Raw genomic sequence first — 18,098 nt, 5'->3', positions numbered from 1 at the left:
CTGTGGGACAGTCCGCAGTCTGCGACTTTGCAGCGACTCTTCCGTTTCAGTGCAGGGCATTCCGTTCCTTTTTCCATTGCTGCACACATGGCGGTGGCCGTACCTTGGGGATGCCGACTCGTCCGAGATTTGTTTAACTAAATTTATATTCTAAATGTTGTCTGTCGTGTGGTTGGGCTCTCTGCGTTGCTGTGCCATGGCTACCCCCTGGTCTCCGTGACATAAGCCGCGCCGCGCTGCTTAGTTTTAAAAACTTATTTTAATGTTGGAATTTACATTTTGTTTTACGCTTTTTTTGTTGGTCTCTTCCTTGTCTTTTTTTGTGGCGGCCTTTTGTGATTTGAGCCTGGCCATATGTCCCGACAGTGTGTGCTTGTGGGGTGTCCAAATCCTTGGTTAATGCCACGCCACGGTCGAATGTCGGCTGCCCCGAACTGTTGTGCAACCAAGTGGCTGGGTTGGGTGTTCTAAGCGTCTTTTGAGTCTGCAATTTTGGGCATGCCAATGGGTAAATGTTCATGCATAATCCATGCAATCTGTTCGTCGAGGGGTTTCGATTTGTTGCTCGTTGTGTGTGGAAACTAACAATAATAATTTAGAGCATTTAAATCCAAACAAAAGATTTGCAATTTGTGCGTGTGCAGTGTGTGTGTGTGTGTGTGTGTGTGTGTGTGTGTGTGTGTGTGTGTGTGTGTGTGTGTGTGTGGCTCGGACACAACACACATTAGAAACGACTCTTCAATTGAGCCACGGCCTTCTTCCAGGCATCCTGGATCTTCAGCTTGCGAATCCCCTCAAGATTTATTTTGGGCAAGGCCTCACCGGATTTGATTTTCTGAATGGCATTGTCCAGGTGCGACAACTGTTTGTTCTTTGCCTCTTCGAAGGTTTCCTTTCCCTTCTTCAAGGCTTCCTCCCAATTGGCCTTCTGCAATGCCAGGGCTTCCTTTTGCTTCTGCAATTCTTCAAGAAGATTCAGCTTGCTCTTCTGTACGACCTCTTCGAGGGTTATCTTCTTCGCCTGCACAGCCTTGGTCAAGTCGCCCTTTATGTCCAGGGGTATCTTGTGCGGTGGCATCGGCAGCACGGCCTCATCTTGGTTGGTCTGCTTGCCCACATAGGTCTCGACAACGGGCCCACGAGTGCCCAGGTCCTTGGGCGATTCGGGCAAAGAGGAGTCCGGCATGGACTCATTCAAGCGATTGTTAAAGCGCAGCTGCTGCAAATGGGCAGCACGAATTCGCAGCATCTAGTTGCCATATATGAAAGGATTACATTAAGTCAAGCCAATCAATGGGTTTCATCATTTGCAGCTTACCTTGTTATTAGCAAAGAATTCTTTGAGGAAAATGAAGTTTTTCCAAGCTTCTTTAGCAGACAGTCAGTCCTCCAATCTATTTCTTGTCTATTGTGGGGTATTATTACCGCATCAAATATTTGGCTGTAATTGTTTTCTATTCCCTTACTTACTTTTGGTTAAAAAAATATACTTGCTGCTGAATATTGATGCGCCTTTCCGTTCACGAACTATGATGTGCTTTTATCGTACAATCCTTTTTTGTAAAAAATAAACAGAAATTGATTATTTAGTCTCTGAGCTGCTGTGCTGGCAAAGTTAAATTGCGAGACTCAAATGCTTTGAAGTCTGACTGACAATAGATAAATTATGCGATGTGTACTCTGACTGTCTAAGTTTGTAAATCTATGAAGCGGTTTTTAACGGCAAGATATTCTGTATACAATTAAACAATAAATGCACATTTAATGGTCTCTCCGCTTTACAATATTTACAATCTGCTGTGCTTAATTATTGCTTGGTTGGCGATTATTTCACGCTCACTTTTAAGCCACTGATTTATGCATGGCGCAAATGTTTGTGCCGCTTTATTATACCCGGTACTCGAAGAGTAAATAGGGTATATTGTATTTGTGCACAAAGTGAATGTATGTAACGCACAGAAGGAAACGTCTCCGACCCCATAAAGTATATATATTCTTGATCAGCATCAATAGCCGAGTCGATTGAGCCATGTCTGTCTGTCCGTCTGTCCGTCTGTCCGTCCGTCCGTCTGTCCGTCTTGTTTGTCGGCTAGTTCTCAGAGACTATAAGAGCTAGAGCCACCAAATTTTGCATCCAGACTGCTGTATGCTCACACTGAAACCAGTGTATTTCAAAAATGAGCCCCGCCCCCTTCCGCCCTTGCAAAAGGGCGAAAACCTCACAAATCTACAATTTTGAAAATAGCAGAAAACTAAAAACGCCATTCCGTAGGGAATGACCATATCTATAAGATCACCAAATTGGGATACGATTGGATCATTATTATAGCCACAATGAAGAAATTAATTTGCAGTAGCCAAACCCACCCCGTCCCGCAGCATTCACACTCTGCTTCGCGCTGTTTATGGCCTGGCCCCTGACACGTCACTGCCTCTGCCTCTGCCTCTGCCGCTACCTCTGCCGCGACTCTGCAGTGCGTGTCTATAGGGGAGCGTGGCGAGCTAAAGGAGCGTGTTGGCGTAAGAAGAGATGTACATATGTACATACATATGTATGTATGTCGGTGTAGATACATATGATACATGACCATATCTACCAGATTGTTCAATCTAGATCAGATCAGATAATTATTAAAGTCAAATTGTAAAAAGATAAACATTCAATGGTCAACAACCCCTACACCTCTCCATCGGTCACTCTGCCGTGTGCAGTGCGCGGCCTGTTCAACCAAAGACAAAAGGTGGAAGGGCTCACAGGGAGAGAGAGAAATAGCCTGCCTTCCTAGTAATATCACATGTTCGCAACAAGACAATCCGCACCCACCCGCCAAGGCAATAAGTTGAACAAGCTACATACATATGTATGCACATACATTTGTACATATGTATGTATGTACATGTGCATACATACATATGTACATGTACATATGTATTCATACCTATGATTAGGCTGATTAATCTGTTTGAATCAGGCGTTCTATTGTGGGAGGGGAGGTCGCACGAACCGATTTTTATTTAAATATACTTTATAGCATAATTTCTAAATTAAGTGGCGTCGTGTACTTAAGTTATGTAAAAATAGCTATATATATATGTTCATATAGGCCATACATACATAACAAAAGTCATTCGACAGATCATTTGACAATAGTACTTTTACATACGATAGTTGACCGTTATCGATAACATGCGCTTTAAGTTAATTAATTGCGTTACGTTTGTTGCTTGAATTAACCATTTAGCCAACTCATTTTAATTGCAGAAGGCGTGCCTCCTGTGAGGCCGCGCTGCTGCTTGGAGCTGCCCTGTTCCTGCGATTGGCGCGCATTGGAGACACTCCTGGTAGGCCTTGTAAATGTTTTCCATCAAGCTAACAGTCACAGTTGTGTCGTCGAGGCATTCGTACAATTCAAATTCTACAATTTATTTTTTACAAGTTCCAGTCATCGATTCTACCGGCAACATGCCTGCCCGTGGAAAGCCAAAGCTCCCCGGGGACATCAGCAAGGCCACGCTGGACCACTTGATCGATGCAAAACTGCAGTCCAAACTCAACAAAAGATGCAGAAAGCTACGACAGCAGGCAGACACTGCCCCAGAAGAAGTAAAGCCAAAACCTCGTTGGGGACCAGCCAGAATATTATCCTATGTTCTTGTAATCCTGATCATGGTGGTCTCTTTAACGCTGATGAAGGCCTTGTGCCCCTCGTGTTTGCAGTAGGAGTTCAAGTAAATACGGAGATGAACACCAACAACTAAAAATACAAGAACAAAGTTACAACAACAACACCAACAACTTAAAATACAACAAGAAAGCAACAACAACAACACCAACAACTTAAAATACAACAAGAAAGCAACAACAACAACACCAACAACTTAGAATACAACAACAACAACACCAACAACTTAAAATACAACAAGAAAGCAACAACAACAGCATTTCAACAAGTAAATCTTACAAAACGTCGCCCGAAACTTCATCAGCAACAACTACAACAACAATAATGGCAGCTACAACAACAACAATAAAATAAATACCAACGTTTTGATTTCATTTCGGTGTAGTTTGTTGAATTTTTATAGTTTTGACCTAAACAAATAGGCGAAAATCGCGAATGGCCAGCGAGTGGCATGGATGAGCTTTGTGTGGGTGCTCGGCGTGGGTCTGGGTCTGGGTCTGGGTCTGGTTGAGTGGGTTGGCATGGTTTTTGGGTTCATAAATTTACAGAGCGCAGGAGGAGCGCGTGTTTGTCCGCATGTTTGCCGTGGATGCGCGGTAGTAAAATCGCTGCCTCTGTTGTTTCTCTTGTTGTGTGGGGTATTTGCTAATCGTAGCTGGATTTTGGGGTCGCCTTACACTTGACGATTTGAGTGCAAGTGTAGAAGGAGCGCACAGCCCATGCCCTTGAGTTTTGCTGACTGAGTTTTGTGGCTTAACGTTTTTTATATTTGAGTATTTCTTTGTGATGTTTGGGACACTACTTTCCCCCTTGTTACTCCAGAAATCAATTAAAGAGTATTGCAAATTGTTGGCCATACTTTCTTGCTTATTTTTCACCACTTGTGTCGTGCAGTGGTGCCCCAAAATGTTGCCGTGGCATTAGCTAAGCTCGCTGGCGCCTCCCTCCCTGCCCTATTTTTGCGCCTGGTGCGTGTTCTTTTGATTGTTGCAGGTATCCTGCATGGAGGTGTGTGGCAGGTAGGGCTGGGCACAGCGGCAACGACACCTTTGAGTGAAATAAATGATAATGGCCCCAATGATTATGCATCGGCACGTTTCTCATCGCGACAGCATACACCGACACGACACACACACACACACACACACGCCACACACACACACACACACACAGAGACAACTTGTGTGGGAAAGGATTCCGGCGGAAGCTGGCTTCACCCGTTTTATCCATTTTTGCCGTGTAGCCGTTTGCTGTTTTTAGCTTTGTGGCTTCCGTTTCTGTTGTTTCTGCTGCTACTCTCTCTCCCCCTCTCTCTCTCTGTCCCCCTTTGCTGCTGTTCTTGTTGTTGTCCTTCACCGCCATTCGCGCGATTTGCCAAACAAATTACAAATTGGGTTTAACTACTATTTTTTTAAACTCTTTGCGCTGCCCACTAAGCAAGTGGTGCAAGGGTAGCCTTGGCTAGCGATGCCATGGTGGAAAGGCAGTCAGAAAAAAGAGGAAGTACAAACCAGAAAGGAATATTCTATAGCAGGTGGATTCTGAGTCTGAATTGGAATTGTTCTAGCCCATTTCAACGTCAGATGTTTGAGCAAGAGGAGCGCAGACATCGATTTCCAAGCATCCCAAAAGAAAGTCTGGAGGAATAACATATTCAGAGCGCAGTTTGTCAATCAAAAATCCCTCCGATCTACTCAAATCTTGACCCAAACGGCACACAATTCCCCGCACTGAGTATCGGCCATTCCATAGTCCATAGGCTATCGACTCTTCTGCCCCTTTTGTTGCCCACTGCCTGGCAGTGTGTATTTTTTTTTCGCTGCCATCGCATTTTGGTTGGTCCAATGTGGCCACCTTTCTGCGGTTAGCCCCCCCACCTCACTCTCTCTCGGGTGTATTTTTTATTGTTGTTTGATTTTCGCGGTCGCGCGTTTGGCTTTTCATTTCATTTAACACGCCCGCCAATGTTTTTGCGGCGTTGGCTGTGTCAACATATCGCTCGCCAGTCCGCCCTCCCCCCAGCTACCAGTTCCCAGCCCAGTTTCAGCGACCCTTATGCCAGGACGCACTTTTTTGCCCATTTTAGAAATGCACTAGACCCAACTGCTCGTCCCTGAACAGTAGAATATCAGCATTGAAATATATTTGGCCAAATTCCAAGGCACCATAAAAAAGGTTGAAAAAGCGCTGAAAAATGTTTCTTTGGAGGCAGGAGATGCCCCAAGAGTTGCTTTCCTTTTACTGATATGGAGAAAAGCAGCGAAATATTATGTGCAATCCGCAGGAGAGCCTGCAGACTCCGTTTGTCCAGCCACCATATCAATCTCATGCACCGGAAAGGGATATTCCCCGAGCCTTTCAATCTTTTGCTCTTTTTTTTCTCTTTTTAAGGGCATAGGAAAAAATGTCAGAGCGTATATAAATTTTATAGTAATTTGCGCATTTAATTAAAATGATGATAAAAGCATGGAAAATATTTCACAAGCTTTCAGACATGTACTCACATGACCAAGACTCATACTTATGTATATCGCAGCAAAAAAATGTGAATAAATGCGAGGGGGGAGGGAGCGTCAAAGGAAGACGCGGGAGAAGAAATTAAAATAAAAATTTCTCATGGCAAAAATCTTGCGCTGTAATTACATCATTTATGCAGGACGAATATGTCGTTGTGTTTTCCGCTACCGGAGCCCATTCCTATGCCCGGAGCCGGCACAAACCCCACGGACAACGCGTGCATATGCCAGGCATGTGTGTGTGTGTGTGTGTGTGTGTGTGTGTGTGTGTGTTTGTGGCAGCCAGCAAATGCCTTTCAAATAAATACGAAACGGTCAGCGGAATAATAATCAGCAAAGACTACGACAACCACGACCACGACGCGGAGTCTCAGTGTCTCAGTGACAAGGCGACACGTAGTCACAGCGCGGCAGGGGGAGGGAGGCTTGGATACCGGAATACAACGGAGAGATCAGCGTTACGCTGTCTACAACAGGAAGGGGATATGTGCAAGAAGACAAAGGGACAGATACAGAGACAGAGAGACAGAGAGAGTGAAAGCCACAGCAAGTTTGGGGCAGCTGGCTGAACTTTTTAGAGCGCTACACGGAGAGCGCCACTCGACCAATGAATGTTGTGTTGGAAGCTGGTACTTGGGTGTGCATATTCAATCGTTTTAATTGAAAACTACTTCTGATACGTATATTAAATATATTCTGTGTGCTGCTTGCACTTACCTGCACGTAACTTGAGTAGTATTTAGTGCCAGAAATTTGCCCACCGTTTTGCTTTCCTTATCGATAATTTCATGCGAGAAATAAATATGCCCAATAAATATTGTTGTTTACTCGCCTATGACTGGGATATACTGACTTGAAAAATGAAAGGAGCGCTGCAGGCATGCTGAGATTCAAAGCAGTTTTGCTATTTGAAGTGCTCGGGGTTGCCACCTCAATTAATACTTGATTTAGTTATCAGATTATGGGCAAATGAAAACGAAACATTTGCTGTTGGATATGCAATAAATTACACTGCTTAATCAGTTACAAAAACTGCTTTCAGTAGGTGCTATTGCAGCCCTAAGCTGCTTGCTTTTGACTGCTTGCACTGCTCTTAGCTGCCTGCCCTGCTTGCTAGTGTAGAGCAGCAATCTGTTGGCCTCACTGACCAATAGAAAGGATCCATCTTTTCTCTCTCGCTCGCACACTCATTATTAACTGCTGTTGTTGCCTCTGTGCCGACTCCCGCTCTGACTCCCCACTGCCTGGTCGGCATACATTTAATATGAGAAAATGGTTTCAATTTTTTATGCGCTCATTTTTCTATGCTTTGCTAAACACACACAAAAAACACAAAAAAGCGCATAATGCTCGCGAGTGTCCTGTGTGGGCGTGGGTTTGTCCTCCCTCTCTATTCGTGCTGATGTCGCCGCGATACTTCCGCCAAAGTGGCACAAACAGTTGCACAAAAAAAACCAGAGGGGACGAGGGGGAACAAAAAAGGGACACATATAATATTATATATCAGAGCTGCGATTGCTCGACCGCCAGCTGCTTGTGGGATGCAAAATGTACAACCAAAAATAATGTATTGTGAAAAAAATGTTATATATCAGGGCTGCACATGTTTGTACGTATATCCCATGTATCCCGGCACATATGAATGTAAAAGAGCACTAATTTTGTAAGGACACGCGCTCCATGGGACGGACAGCTAGCTCACGTAGGAAGCAGTGCAAAGCAGAGCAGAGCAGAGCGGAGCGAGGCATGTGGCACATAAGTAGACGACGACCAGGAGGAGGACAACGTCTACAGCTACAGCTACGGCTGCGGCTGCGGCGATGATACGAGTGTAAAAAAAAGCGAACTAGGAACCACGGATACACGGATATGCACGCTCGCGGACACATACACAGATGCGTATGCTAAATGGCCGCTGGCCCTGGCTTGGTCATCGTCATCTCTCGCTCTCTCTCCCGCTCTCTCTTTCTCTCTCTCCATGGCGCACAAATGACGGCTTCCGCTTGTGCATATTAAGCGTGAAGGATAATAATTTTACACACACCCAACCCAACCCAAGCATGGTACTCCCCCTGTTTTTTTCGGTTAACAAAAATGGGTATTAATATTACTTATGGTTAAATATACGCCAGGGCTCACGACGTCTGTCTGCGGTCTGGGGAGCGCACTGACAACGGAAGTGCAGGCAGAAGACAAAAATAGAAGCCACGGAACGGACAGGGCAGGGCAGGATATGGCTGAGTGTGTGTGTGTTGTCGGATAGAACATCGGTTAATGGTGAGCATTTACAAAGACTTTACAAACGTTTCTAAATGGCAACCAATATAAGTACTTCAAGTGCAGTCTGAGCTGCTCCAAGGAATGCATCTCCAATCAGTCAGCTTGCCACCTCAATCAGTCGCCAGATCGAAATACCTTTTTACCCGCACTTCAGATCTGAATTTTCCATCGGAATCTAAAGCCCAACACAAACTGAAAGCCATTCCTCTGCCGAAATGAACAATTAATGTTGTGGACTTCAATTAGATGTCAGGGGCGGGCGGACGAGCTTCAATTTGTTGCACTGGCACTGTGAGTACAGTTGTGCCATCACCGTCTTGGCTCCCTTCTCCTGTTGCTGCTGCTGCTGCTGCTGCTGTTTAACCAATTCGAAAATGCTGCAGCTAATCACATACAATTCAATTCGTTTTACAATTTCAACTAATTTCCATTTCAATTAACTTGCTAAAATGTAATTTAGAACGTAGCACCAGGAGGCTCTCTGCCAGCAAAGGAGTCCACAGAGCCCCGACCTCAGGCAGAGACCAGCAACGTGGTAAGCTGACCAAAAATCGCGTGGAAACAGTTCAGAAGGAGTATGACGATGACGCCAACAGACAATTTCACGTACAAGCCAACATACATATAGCCACAGCTACAGCCACAGCTACAGGCAGAAAATCTGTGCGGTTGGTATGCGCTCAAAATCGTAATTGGACTACAACTGTAAAATCAAACAACTGACTCAACGGACGGACGGACGGACAGACGGACAGATTGAGAGAGTGAGTGCGGGAATGAGTGACTGAAAGGACTGACTGCCTCCCGCCTGACCATGTCCCTGTCTGCCTGTCCGAAAGCTTGGCTGGCTGTTCCACTGCTTGGTTGGGCAGGTGCACTAAACTGTCCGTGTACGGTCTAGCCTCTGCTTGCCCCTGCTTGCTCCACCACCAGTAGCGTAGGGCACTGCTTACCCCTGAGCGTACTGTGGCGTTGCTCACTGACAAAGGCATAAACGAATCATGCACATGGCTGAATTTTTACCACTGCCAGCAGCTGGCACTGCCTGGCCAATCCCTCGACTCCGGCATACCCTATGCCAAAGCATGGGAAACCCGAGAAAGATCACTTGAAGAGGTTCAAAGCCTATGGGCAGGTGTGGCAAATGGCAATCAAAAATGATATTTTCAAAGGTAAAGGTTTGGAGCATCATCAAAGTCAATGTACCCCACATTCAAGAGATTATAAAATTGGTTTTTCGCATCTCTAGCGCTCGTACTCCATTTTATCTAGTTACTTTCCCTCTCGCAGTGCCTTTGGGGCCTGAATGTTCCACCTGTCTGATGCAACAGATGGAAAATTGTGATTAAGTTTGAAAATTTAGTGGCATTTTCATCGTTGATCTGCAATCAGCGACTATTTCAAATTTCGCGGCAAGCAGTACAGCAGTCAAGCCTTTGTGGAACCCAATTAAAACTGTAAAGCAGTTGAAATATCCCTGAGAAACTGCTTAGCGCTGGCAAGCAGTGCGCACTAGCGTGTGGCGGGATGGCAATTTCAATAAATCAAAAACATTTCGCAAATAATTCACAAATTTGTCTTCAACTCATTTGCGAGCACATTAAAATGCACATTTCACAATTACGAAATTTATGAATCCTTTTTGTGTCTGTCCCCAGTCTCCAGTCTCCAGATCTCCAGTTCTCCTCCCATTCGCGCTTATGTATATTTATGCCAAAAATAAAAATGCGCGAGGCAGCGGCAACGGCAACGGCAATGGCGCAAAAGTTTATTTAAGCGTTGAAATGGGTAAAGCGAAGACTTGCGCAGGTGAAATTTCACGTGTAATAAATTTTTTTGGCTTTGCCAGAATGTACCAAGAGCTTGAGGAGAGTGCTGCGGCGGCAGAGGTATGTATGTAGCTTCGTGGAGGCTAGTCCCAGACGCAACCACGGATGCGCCCATCCGCCAAAGTTACGAACGACAAATTTTAATGTGGATTTTGGAGGCCCAGGCAGCGGATAGCGTTGAAATCTCTGAATGAGTGCTGATCCACCAAAAAAGTGGAGAGAAAATGGTAAGGTTAAGGTAAGGAAATGTTTGGGTAAAATTCTGACAAAGATAGAGACTGAAGACCAGTGATCTCCGCTGATCTTTGGCTCATTATTTAGTAAATAAGCGAACAATCTTTCGATCATTGCTAAAGTACAGTGCACTCGCAGCTCTTTGGGTGCTGTAGCTGTAGCTGTAGGTGGAGCTGGAGCTGGAGCGGTTCTGGCAGCCAAAGAAATATGAAAAGTCAAAGTTTTCACGGTGCTGGCAAGGACAACGCAATGGCAATGACAATGTTTCCGCTGCGTATAACTTTTGCTCAAGGATTTATTGTTGACTGAGGCTCTGCAGGAGTACCAGAACACAGGAGTCGGAGTACTCTGTGCCTTGGGTGCGGGCTGAACCGAGTTGTCATAGCGACACATCCATAGGCAGTGGCACTTTCTCGACTGCGACTGCGACTGCGACTACGACTACGACTTGTGTGTGCCGCCTCAAAAGCCATTTGTGCTTAATTGCGTGTAGGGCAACTAATGAGCGGAGTTATATACCCAACCAGGAGTCGTAACAGGCGGCAAAGACAGCAGCCAGCCAGCCAGCCAGCAGCCAGGCGGCATCCAGCACACAGCACCGTGCCTGTTTATAATTTTTCCAAGAGGAGTAGCTGGAAATTTATTTGTAACGCAGCGAAATATTTATATTTTCTACTTCAAATAAAATGTAACATTAATTTGCGTACGCGAGAGAGAGAGAGAGAGAGAGACAGCGACAGTAATGGGCATACTCATAGAGCAGGAGGAGGCAGAACTGGAGGTAGAACAACTTTCTACCATTTGAATTATGCGTGCCAAAGGGTTTTATCCCGGTGCTGGCCACGGCCTGGCAGAGGCCATTAAGCGCAAATTATATTGGCCGAAAAAGTGTTCTAAATTGCCAGACAAATGACTCGCCAAGGTGTTAATATTGATCACGATTATGGGCCGGCAGGGGGAATAAAAGTTCAGAAAGTCTCTGTCAAAGCAATGGGAATGGTGGAGATTAGGGAGGAGCATGCCAGAGCTTGGGTAGTGGCAAAGCTATTCAAATGAATGCTCGTATGTTGGGTAAAGGTTTTGGGATATAAGAATCTGCTGCTTGATCTATTCACGTCTTAAATTTCTCCATTTCTAATCATCTTCCAGCGATTTTCCTAGCCTCCAGCATTTGTTCCTTCTTTTTCTCAACGATTTGCCATGCACCGAGCACAACTGTACCAGCAAATGGAGTCTAAAGAGAGTCACACATTCAGCATCACAGCAGATCTGCCGGATAGCGTCCAGAACTTGCGGTCACTGATTCATGCGGTCGTGTCCTGTTCTGGGGTTCGGATTTGGGATACAGGCTCGTGGCTGGAGCTGGAGTTTGGGGGGACTGACAGCAGCTGCTGTCTCGCTGTCTCCGCCTTCCGCCAACTGCCGCATGAGGGCGAGGGCGAGGGCGAGGGCGAGGGCGAACCTTCTTACGAATGTAATTTTTATTTACACAATTTTTAAGCTAATATTACGCTCGAGCCACGCCCCAAAGCCGGACGCAGTCGAATCTGTGAAAGCAACAAAAAAAAGCGCAGAACAGAAGGAGCAGCAAAGGCAAAGGCAATGGCAGAAGCTGAACAAGAACATGGCTGGGCGAGCGAACAAAAAAAAAACGACAGAGAATTTGTCCCAAAAAAGGATTAATGAAATAAAATTATCTCTTTTTCGGCGTAACGTGAGCCCCAGCGGAGGGGGTTGGCTGTGGGTGTGGGTGTGGGTGTGGCGTGTAATGCGCCCTTGCCTACACATTTCCCACCTATCTATCCACTCCACCCCATGCCCCTTGCCTCCTCAGCCATTTTCTGGGTGTACTTCATTTCCTCTTTACGAGTATTATAATGCCTATTTCCATCTCGCTTTCGCTTTCGCTCTACCCTGTCCAATTCTTTTTTTGCTGCTTTGCGCGGGGCATACCCTTTGGGTTAGGGTATGGTACATTATAGGCACGAGGCTGGCCAGAGAATAGTTCCCAAAGTTCTCCAAGAAGAGCCTCAAACAAGTTGAAAGTGAGCACAGGACAACTGAGGGAAGCAGCATGGAATTTATCATCCAAATGCCACCAATTTCAGAGCACAGAATTTTAATTGTAAAAATATTAAAAAGAAGTTTTCTTAATGATAGATTTCCTATCATTTCAAGCTTGAGATTTCAGTCCTTTATCGATCTTCGATGGGAACAATTCAATTATATCCAAAGATTATTCAATTTGCATTCGAATGGCTGCAGATATTATTTTTAGCAGGTGTAAAAATAAGTTTATATTTAAAATATATAATATTAAATAGCACTTCAAGAGTACTTCCACCTGCGGCTTCTTATTATTTCCACACCATTTAAAGATATCTATTTTTTTCTGTGACATCGTGTGTCGGTGGAATTTTTTTGCGTACCGCTCGTATTTGTTGATGGGTGGGTGGGGAGGGGGAAGGGAATACGCTGTAGCTCGGTGATTAGAGCAGTGCCAAGAGTGGACTGGGGTGGCGGGCAACCTCATCAAGTGGGAACACGTACAAATCCTTTGTGTGCCGAGCCTGCTCCGAGCCGAAGCCGAGGCCGTGCTTGCTTCCTGCTTAACGTTCAAAGTGCGTGTCTCTGCAGATAAATTCTGTCTGTTCTACCCCACAATTTGCACGCGTTTTTTCCTGCTCCATGGTAATGCCCATATTTTAACATTTTTAAATGCATTCAAATTAAGTAGAGCGAGTGGCAGGGTGGCGGCCACTCCGCTCAAAGGGTTGCACAAACAACACGCAAAAGATAGCTAAATTGCATATAAATAAGAAACACAAAGAAAAAAAGGAGAGAACTTCTATTGCCCCTAGCATTCCATTCCAGATGTTCCACGGATCGACGTTAATTGGCTACGCCACGATGGCCCAGAAGATGCTCAGTAAATGGAGGGCTTGGGGCAGTAATCAGGCAGTACTCAAAAAGCAGCATCTGTTCCCTATAAACCGGGAAATGTAGCTTCAAAAAATTACCAGCGATAGAGCGAAGTAATCGAGTGGAATTTTGGGTTTTACTCGATTGAATTCAAATGGTAAGCAAGGGGAGATGCAAAGTAAATAGCGGAAAAGTTAGTAGAATTATGATGGGGATTAGACTCTGAAATCGGAATCTCTAAAACTATGTCCATAGCTCTTTTTAGCATTTGCTTTTACGTAATTTCTAATAATTCCAATAAAAAATATATTAAAAATCCTACCATTTCATCCATTAAATCTATTCTTTTCCCTGCCTGGATTTTAACATATTTTCAACACCTTTCGGCACCTCGAACTTTAAGTATTTTTAATTAAGAATCTTCAGTTGTAGCCGAAATCCTTTCAAATCCTCGACTACACATCCATCCTTCCACCGCTACTGAAAATGTCTGAATTCCATTTTGGGAAATGAATTCAATTATGCACAAATGTCAAGATGAAATTGTGGCTGGATTGAAATTTTCGCTGACACATAATGGGTTAATGGCACGTGGAGTTAACCGCCATACACCTGGCCCCTGGCCCCCGCACCCGACTGATGCCCGCTCTGGCCAGGCAGCGTCGTTGCCCGAAAGTTGATCAAACAAAGGACATAAAGATTTGAAAAACTCCCGCATCATTTCAGTCAACCAAATGGCTATAGTCTGTCCTTTTGGATTCACAATTTCTCTTCCGCTGCCACTGCCACTGCCACCGCCGCTTGCTCCTTCAGCTCTGGCAGCTTAAGCCGAGTCCTTGGCTCTGGCTAAATGAAATACATAAATGTCATTCATTCATTCATTTATGCAAAACTTGTAATAATGACAATCGTCGTCCTAGCCCGACACTGTGAGAGCGAAAGTTCCTCTGACTGAAGAACTGAAGATGTGCCACCACCAGCCTCAACTCCACTGCCGCAGCCCGACGTTTCGCAAAATACAAAAATAAATTACCAGCCAAAGGAGAAAAGAAACGGAAAGGGAAGGGCAGAGAAGAGAAGGATGGCAAGCCGGCAAGATACTCCAATCATTGGATACTCTTTGGGGAAGTGTCAGTCAGTGATATTTTCATGTTAACAAATAGAAAATGAAAGCCGCAACGAGTCAGAATCCATAACTTATACCCGAAGGTATTGCTTTCCTCTGCAAAATCAAATCATCCATTCTGCAGGGTGTGCAGAAAAGATCAACTGAAAATTGTAAATGATAATTTTCTGTTGACACCGAAAGATTTTCATGGCAGTCGACGATGGCTGTCAAAAATTTTGTGTGTACGCGCGCGAAAAATTTTTCTGCCAAGGTGCGATGAATTTTCCCTATACCCTGGTGGTTCTGTCTCCTGCCCCTACCCTTTACCGTTACCGCGAAGTTGCTTCGACTGCTGCTGTTACCGTTACCGTTACCGTTACCATTGCCGCTGCCGTTGCCTTTGCTGTTGTTGTGCGGTAATAAAATTCTTAATGTGCCATTAAATCCTTCCACTGGCAACGTCATCAGCGCGTCATGACTTTTGTCGTCGCCAAAAAAGCGTAGCAGCAGCAGTAGAGGAAGGGGGAAGAGGGGCGGAGCCATAGTCCGACTTGAGACTGAAGTTGTCTTGGAATTCCGCCAGGCAGTCGGGCAGGCGGGGAGAATGCTGGAGTTGGGATGGGGAAAATCTAACGAAAATGTTCTCTACGAAATGGCACGTAAATAAATTGCAAAGATTTGTCGTCTCAACCAAAAAATGGAAGATGGGCACACCGCCACGCCCACACCCACACTGGCTCCGGCTCCGACTCCGATTCCCTGCTCCCCCCCCTCGACGTTGCCCACCTGCACTGGAGGAAGCTTCTGTGCGGTTTTGCCTGCTGTCAGAAGCAAAAGAAAGCGGACAACAAATGAGTTAACATTTTTGGAGCGGATAGCAGGGGGGCAGGGGGTCACCACTTTGTCATCATGATTATTGTCATTTGGTTGAGGTGATTCAATGCATTTAGATTGCATAATTAAGTTATCCCCTATTCCCTGTCACCAGACAACAGCCAACAGCCACCAACCAAAGTGTTGTCGATTGAACGCCCCCGAAGTGCGGCTTTTGCAAATGGCAACTGGAATACTAGTCGCAAAACGAGGGTGAATCCTGAGACGAAGAGAAGGCCACAGCCTTGGCCACAGCTTCAGCGATGTGAGCCTGTCCACTTCCCAAAGGAAGTCTCAGCACAAACAGACACCATCGGTGCCCCAATGCAGCGCCAGAAATGGCGGGAGCAGGGCATCAAGTATATAATGGATGATGGCGACATAAAAAATGCGGCCCAGAACCTACCTACTTTGTGTAGTCAAGAGTTAATTAAAAGATAATTCAACAAACAAAACCAATTTAAGTTCAAATAAGCTTCAGTGTTAGTTAACTTCCAAACGGGTTTCTTCACGCGGCTTCCAAGACGGTTTCATGGCATTCAGCTATTGTCTCCTTGCCGCACATCGATACAATTCTTTGCAAACTTTTTCAACACCGACTCAAAGCGTGGCGTGAACATTTCAATTAGAAAAGAAGTTCAATTGTTCGAGAAAAGTCAAGTTCGAGATAATAATAATGGCCGATCAGTTATATCGCTCGACCACCCTAGGCCACGCGCTGCAGGATACTCTCGACGAGCTCATCCAGGTGAGTCCAATAATTATGTTTTTCCTGCCTCTTTCCCACTGCAGAGTGGTAAGATCACGCCACAGTTGGCCACCCAGGTGCCCCAACAGTACGACGAGAGCATCGTCAAGGGCCTCAAGCAAAGGGCGAAGGCGCAGGTAACCTTCAAGGCCAAACAGCTGCATAGCTACAACCTCTGCGACAAGGTGTGGAACAATAATCCAAATCATTTTCCAATGAACAAACCATTCACCAATTAACTTATCAGTGTACATATTTGTTTTATGTGTGAAGCTGTCCCCAAAATAACACCTTCTCCTGTGTGGTACTTCGATTTAGAGACCAAGAGAGAGGTGACTGATGGATAGGGAACCGTGGGCTGCTACTTCAGTGCATTGAAAGACTTTCCTGCAGATGTTGGGCTTGGGGCGTCTCGACTGCAAGCCAGCCATAAAAATGGGCCGAGTTGAGCACTTTGAAGATGACATCCATGTCCAGCGTACAAATGTGCAGATTGCCCGACTGCAGATAGCCGAGGACTACCTTGAATGCTTACAGAAGCGCATTCAGAGGCGCCTCCTGGTGCTACTTTGACTCGAACTTGCCTCCGTAGAGCAGGGCTCACTGCGCGCGAGGCGAATCAGGCAGTGCGCCGTTATGGGAACTGATCCTCCACTAAGAATGGGTCGTCCGAGTAGAGCTCGTTCATGCAGAGGCGGTCCATGTCAGCCGCCGGCTCCGCCTTGTGGCTGCGGCGTACCTTGCCGGCTGTTCTGTTTCATCACTGGATGGCTCTGTGTGTGGACCGGTTAGGTGTTTGCTTGCATTTGCATTCCGCATATGCAAGATACTTACAGCTGGCAGCTTTATTTAGTTTTTTTTCAGCAATTTATTTTTTTTAGTAGCTTTAAAGCGAAGTTGGCAGTGCTAAGAAAATCGATAGTTTTTACTAATATTTATGCCGATATTTTCTGCTACTTTAACCGCTTATTGCCCTAACTTTTGTTTCAGTGTTCTACCTGCCATCTTTCTCCCACCATTCCGTGACTTATTTCTGCTTTTGTTGGGCGGGGAATTCATTTCGATTGTCGGTCTCCGCTGGCCTGCTCTTCGAGTGTTTAATATTTCTCTCTCTGGTTGTGCCGGTGCCGCGCGCAACAAAAGCTGCCTCTGGATGGCCACTTGTCGATATTTAACATAATTGTGGCATTGTGCAGATTTCGCCCACGCACTGGCTTGGGCCAACGGTGACGCCACGTCACCCCTTGCTTGGGCGAAATCAAAAAGAGTTCAAGTGTCAGCGTTTAAGTCGTCGGTGGCTCCAAAGTACCGCCTCAGGCAGTTAATGGACCAGCTCAGCGTTTCGGTCTTCAGGGCTTGGCTTGAGGCGGGGCGGATGTGCAATTGCTGCAAGATGCCGTGCCTATAATTACTCCTGCATATGGTAGACTCGTTCGTACTCATATAAATATACAATGTGGAATGCCTAAGCACTTATGCCGCTGGCTTTGAGGCCATGTTTCGAGTGCTCCAAGAATTCCAAGAGTAAAAGAATGATCGGTGGAGCATAGCACTAGCACATACTTTCTTGGCGAGTCGACCATAATTGCTGCTAAAGTCATATTTTGCGGCTGATTTTTTCCCTCAAAATGTACCTCAAAAATTGAGAAAAAGTAATGCCGAAAGTAAATAAAACTTGGTTGGGAGCTTACAGCATAGAACTTATAGAAAATTAATAAAAATGCAGACAATCTGCAGTCGAAATCTGGTCCTATACATATTTATTTCCCCTGTTCAACCTTCAGTTTTTGCCACTGAATGTCTGACACCTCACTCTGTTTCAGGCACTATTTTTACCTACACAAGTAGGCATGTAATATTGGGCTTTCAAACAAATTTTGTAGTTACCAGTTTCCCATAGGATAG

At 45.4% G+C, this 18,098-nt stretch overlaps 2 protein-coding genes across 2 annotated transcripts; one reads left to right on the top strand and one right to left on the bottom strand.

Annotated features, from left to right (window-relative positions):
* Positions 1-686: 686 nt before the first annotated feature.
* On the bottom strand, positions 687-7,027 carry LOC117894158. The gene is made up of 4 exons (XM_034801058.1): positions 6,917-7,027; positions 1,471-1,553; positions 1,319-1,405; positions 687-1,249 (listed from the first exon to the last, which is right to left on the bottom strand). Exon 4 carries the CDS (start codon positions 1,247-1,249, stop codon positions 725-727), a length of 525 nt encoding a protein of 174 aa, XP_034656949.1. The 5' UTR covers positions 1,319-1,405; positions 1,471-1,553; positions 6,917-7,027; the 3' UTR covers positions 687-724.
* A 9,064-nt stretch (positions 7,028-16,091) lies between these two features.
* On the top strand, positions 16,092-16,432 carry LOC117903246 (transcription initiation factor IIA subunit 2-like). Its single transcript, XM_034815149.1, has 2 exons — positions 16,092-16,193; positions 16,238-16,432. The coding sequence occupies exons 1-2, from the start codon at positions 16,122-16,124 to the stop codon at positions 16,430-16,432; spliced, it is 267 nt and encodes an 88-aa protein (XP_034671040.1). The 5' UTR covers positions 16,092-16,121.
* Positions 16,433-18,098: the final 1,666 nt, after the last annotated feature.

The sequence above is a fragment of the Drosophila subobscura genome, chromosome A (genome assembly GCF_008121235.1).
Source record: "Drosophila subobscura isolate 14011-0131.10 chromosome A, UCBerk_Dsub_1.0, whole genome shotgun sequence".
Taxonomy (NCBI): domain Eukaryota; kingdom Metazoa; phylum Arthropoda; class Insecta; order Diptera; family Drosophilidae; genus Drosophila; species Drosophila subobscura.
This window is presented reverse-complemented; position numbering and strand designations above follow the sequence as displayed.

Coding starts and splice junctions, on each gene's coding strand:
- LOC117894158 (XM_034801058.1), bottom strand. CDS start 1,249: ATGCTGCGAATTCGTGCTGCCCATTTGCAGCAGCTGCGCTTTAACAAT.
- LOC117903246 (XM_034815149.1), top strand. CDS start 16,122: ATGGCCGATCAGTTATATCGCTCGACCACCCTAGGCCACGCGCTGCAG. Junction 16,194..16,237: donor CTCTCGACGAGCTCATCCAG/GTGAGTCCAATA, acceptor TTCCCACTGCAG/AGTGGTAAGATCACGCCACA.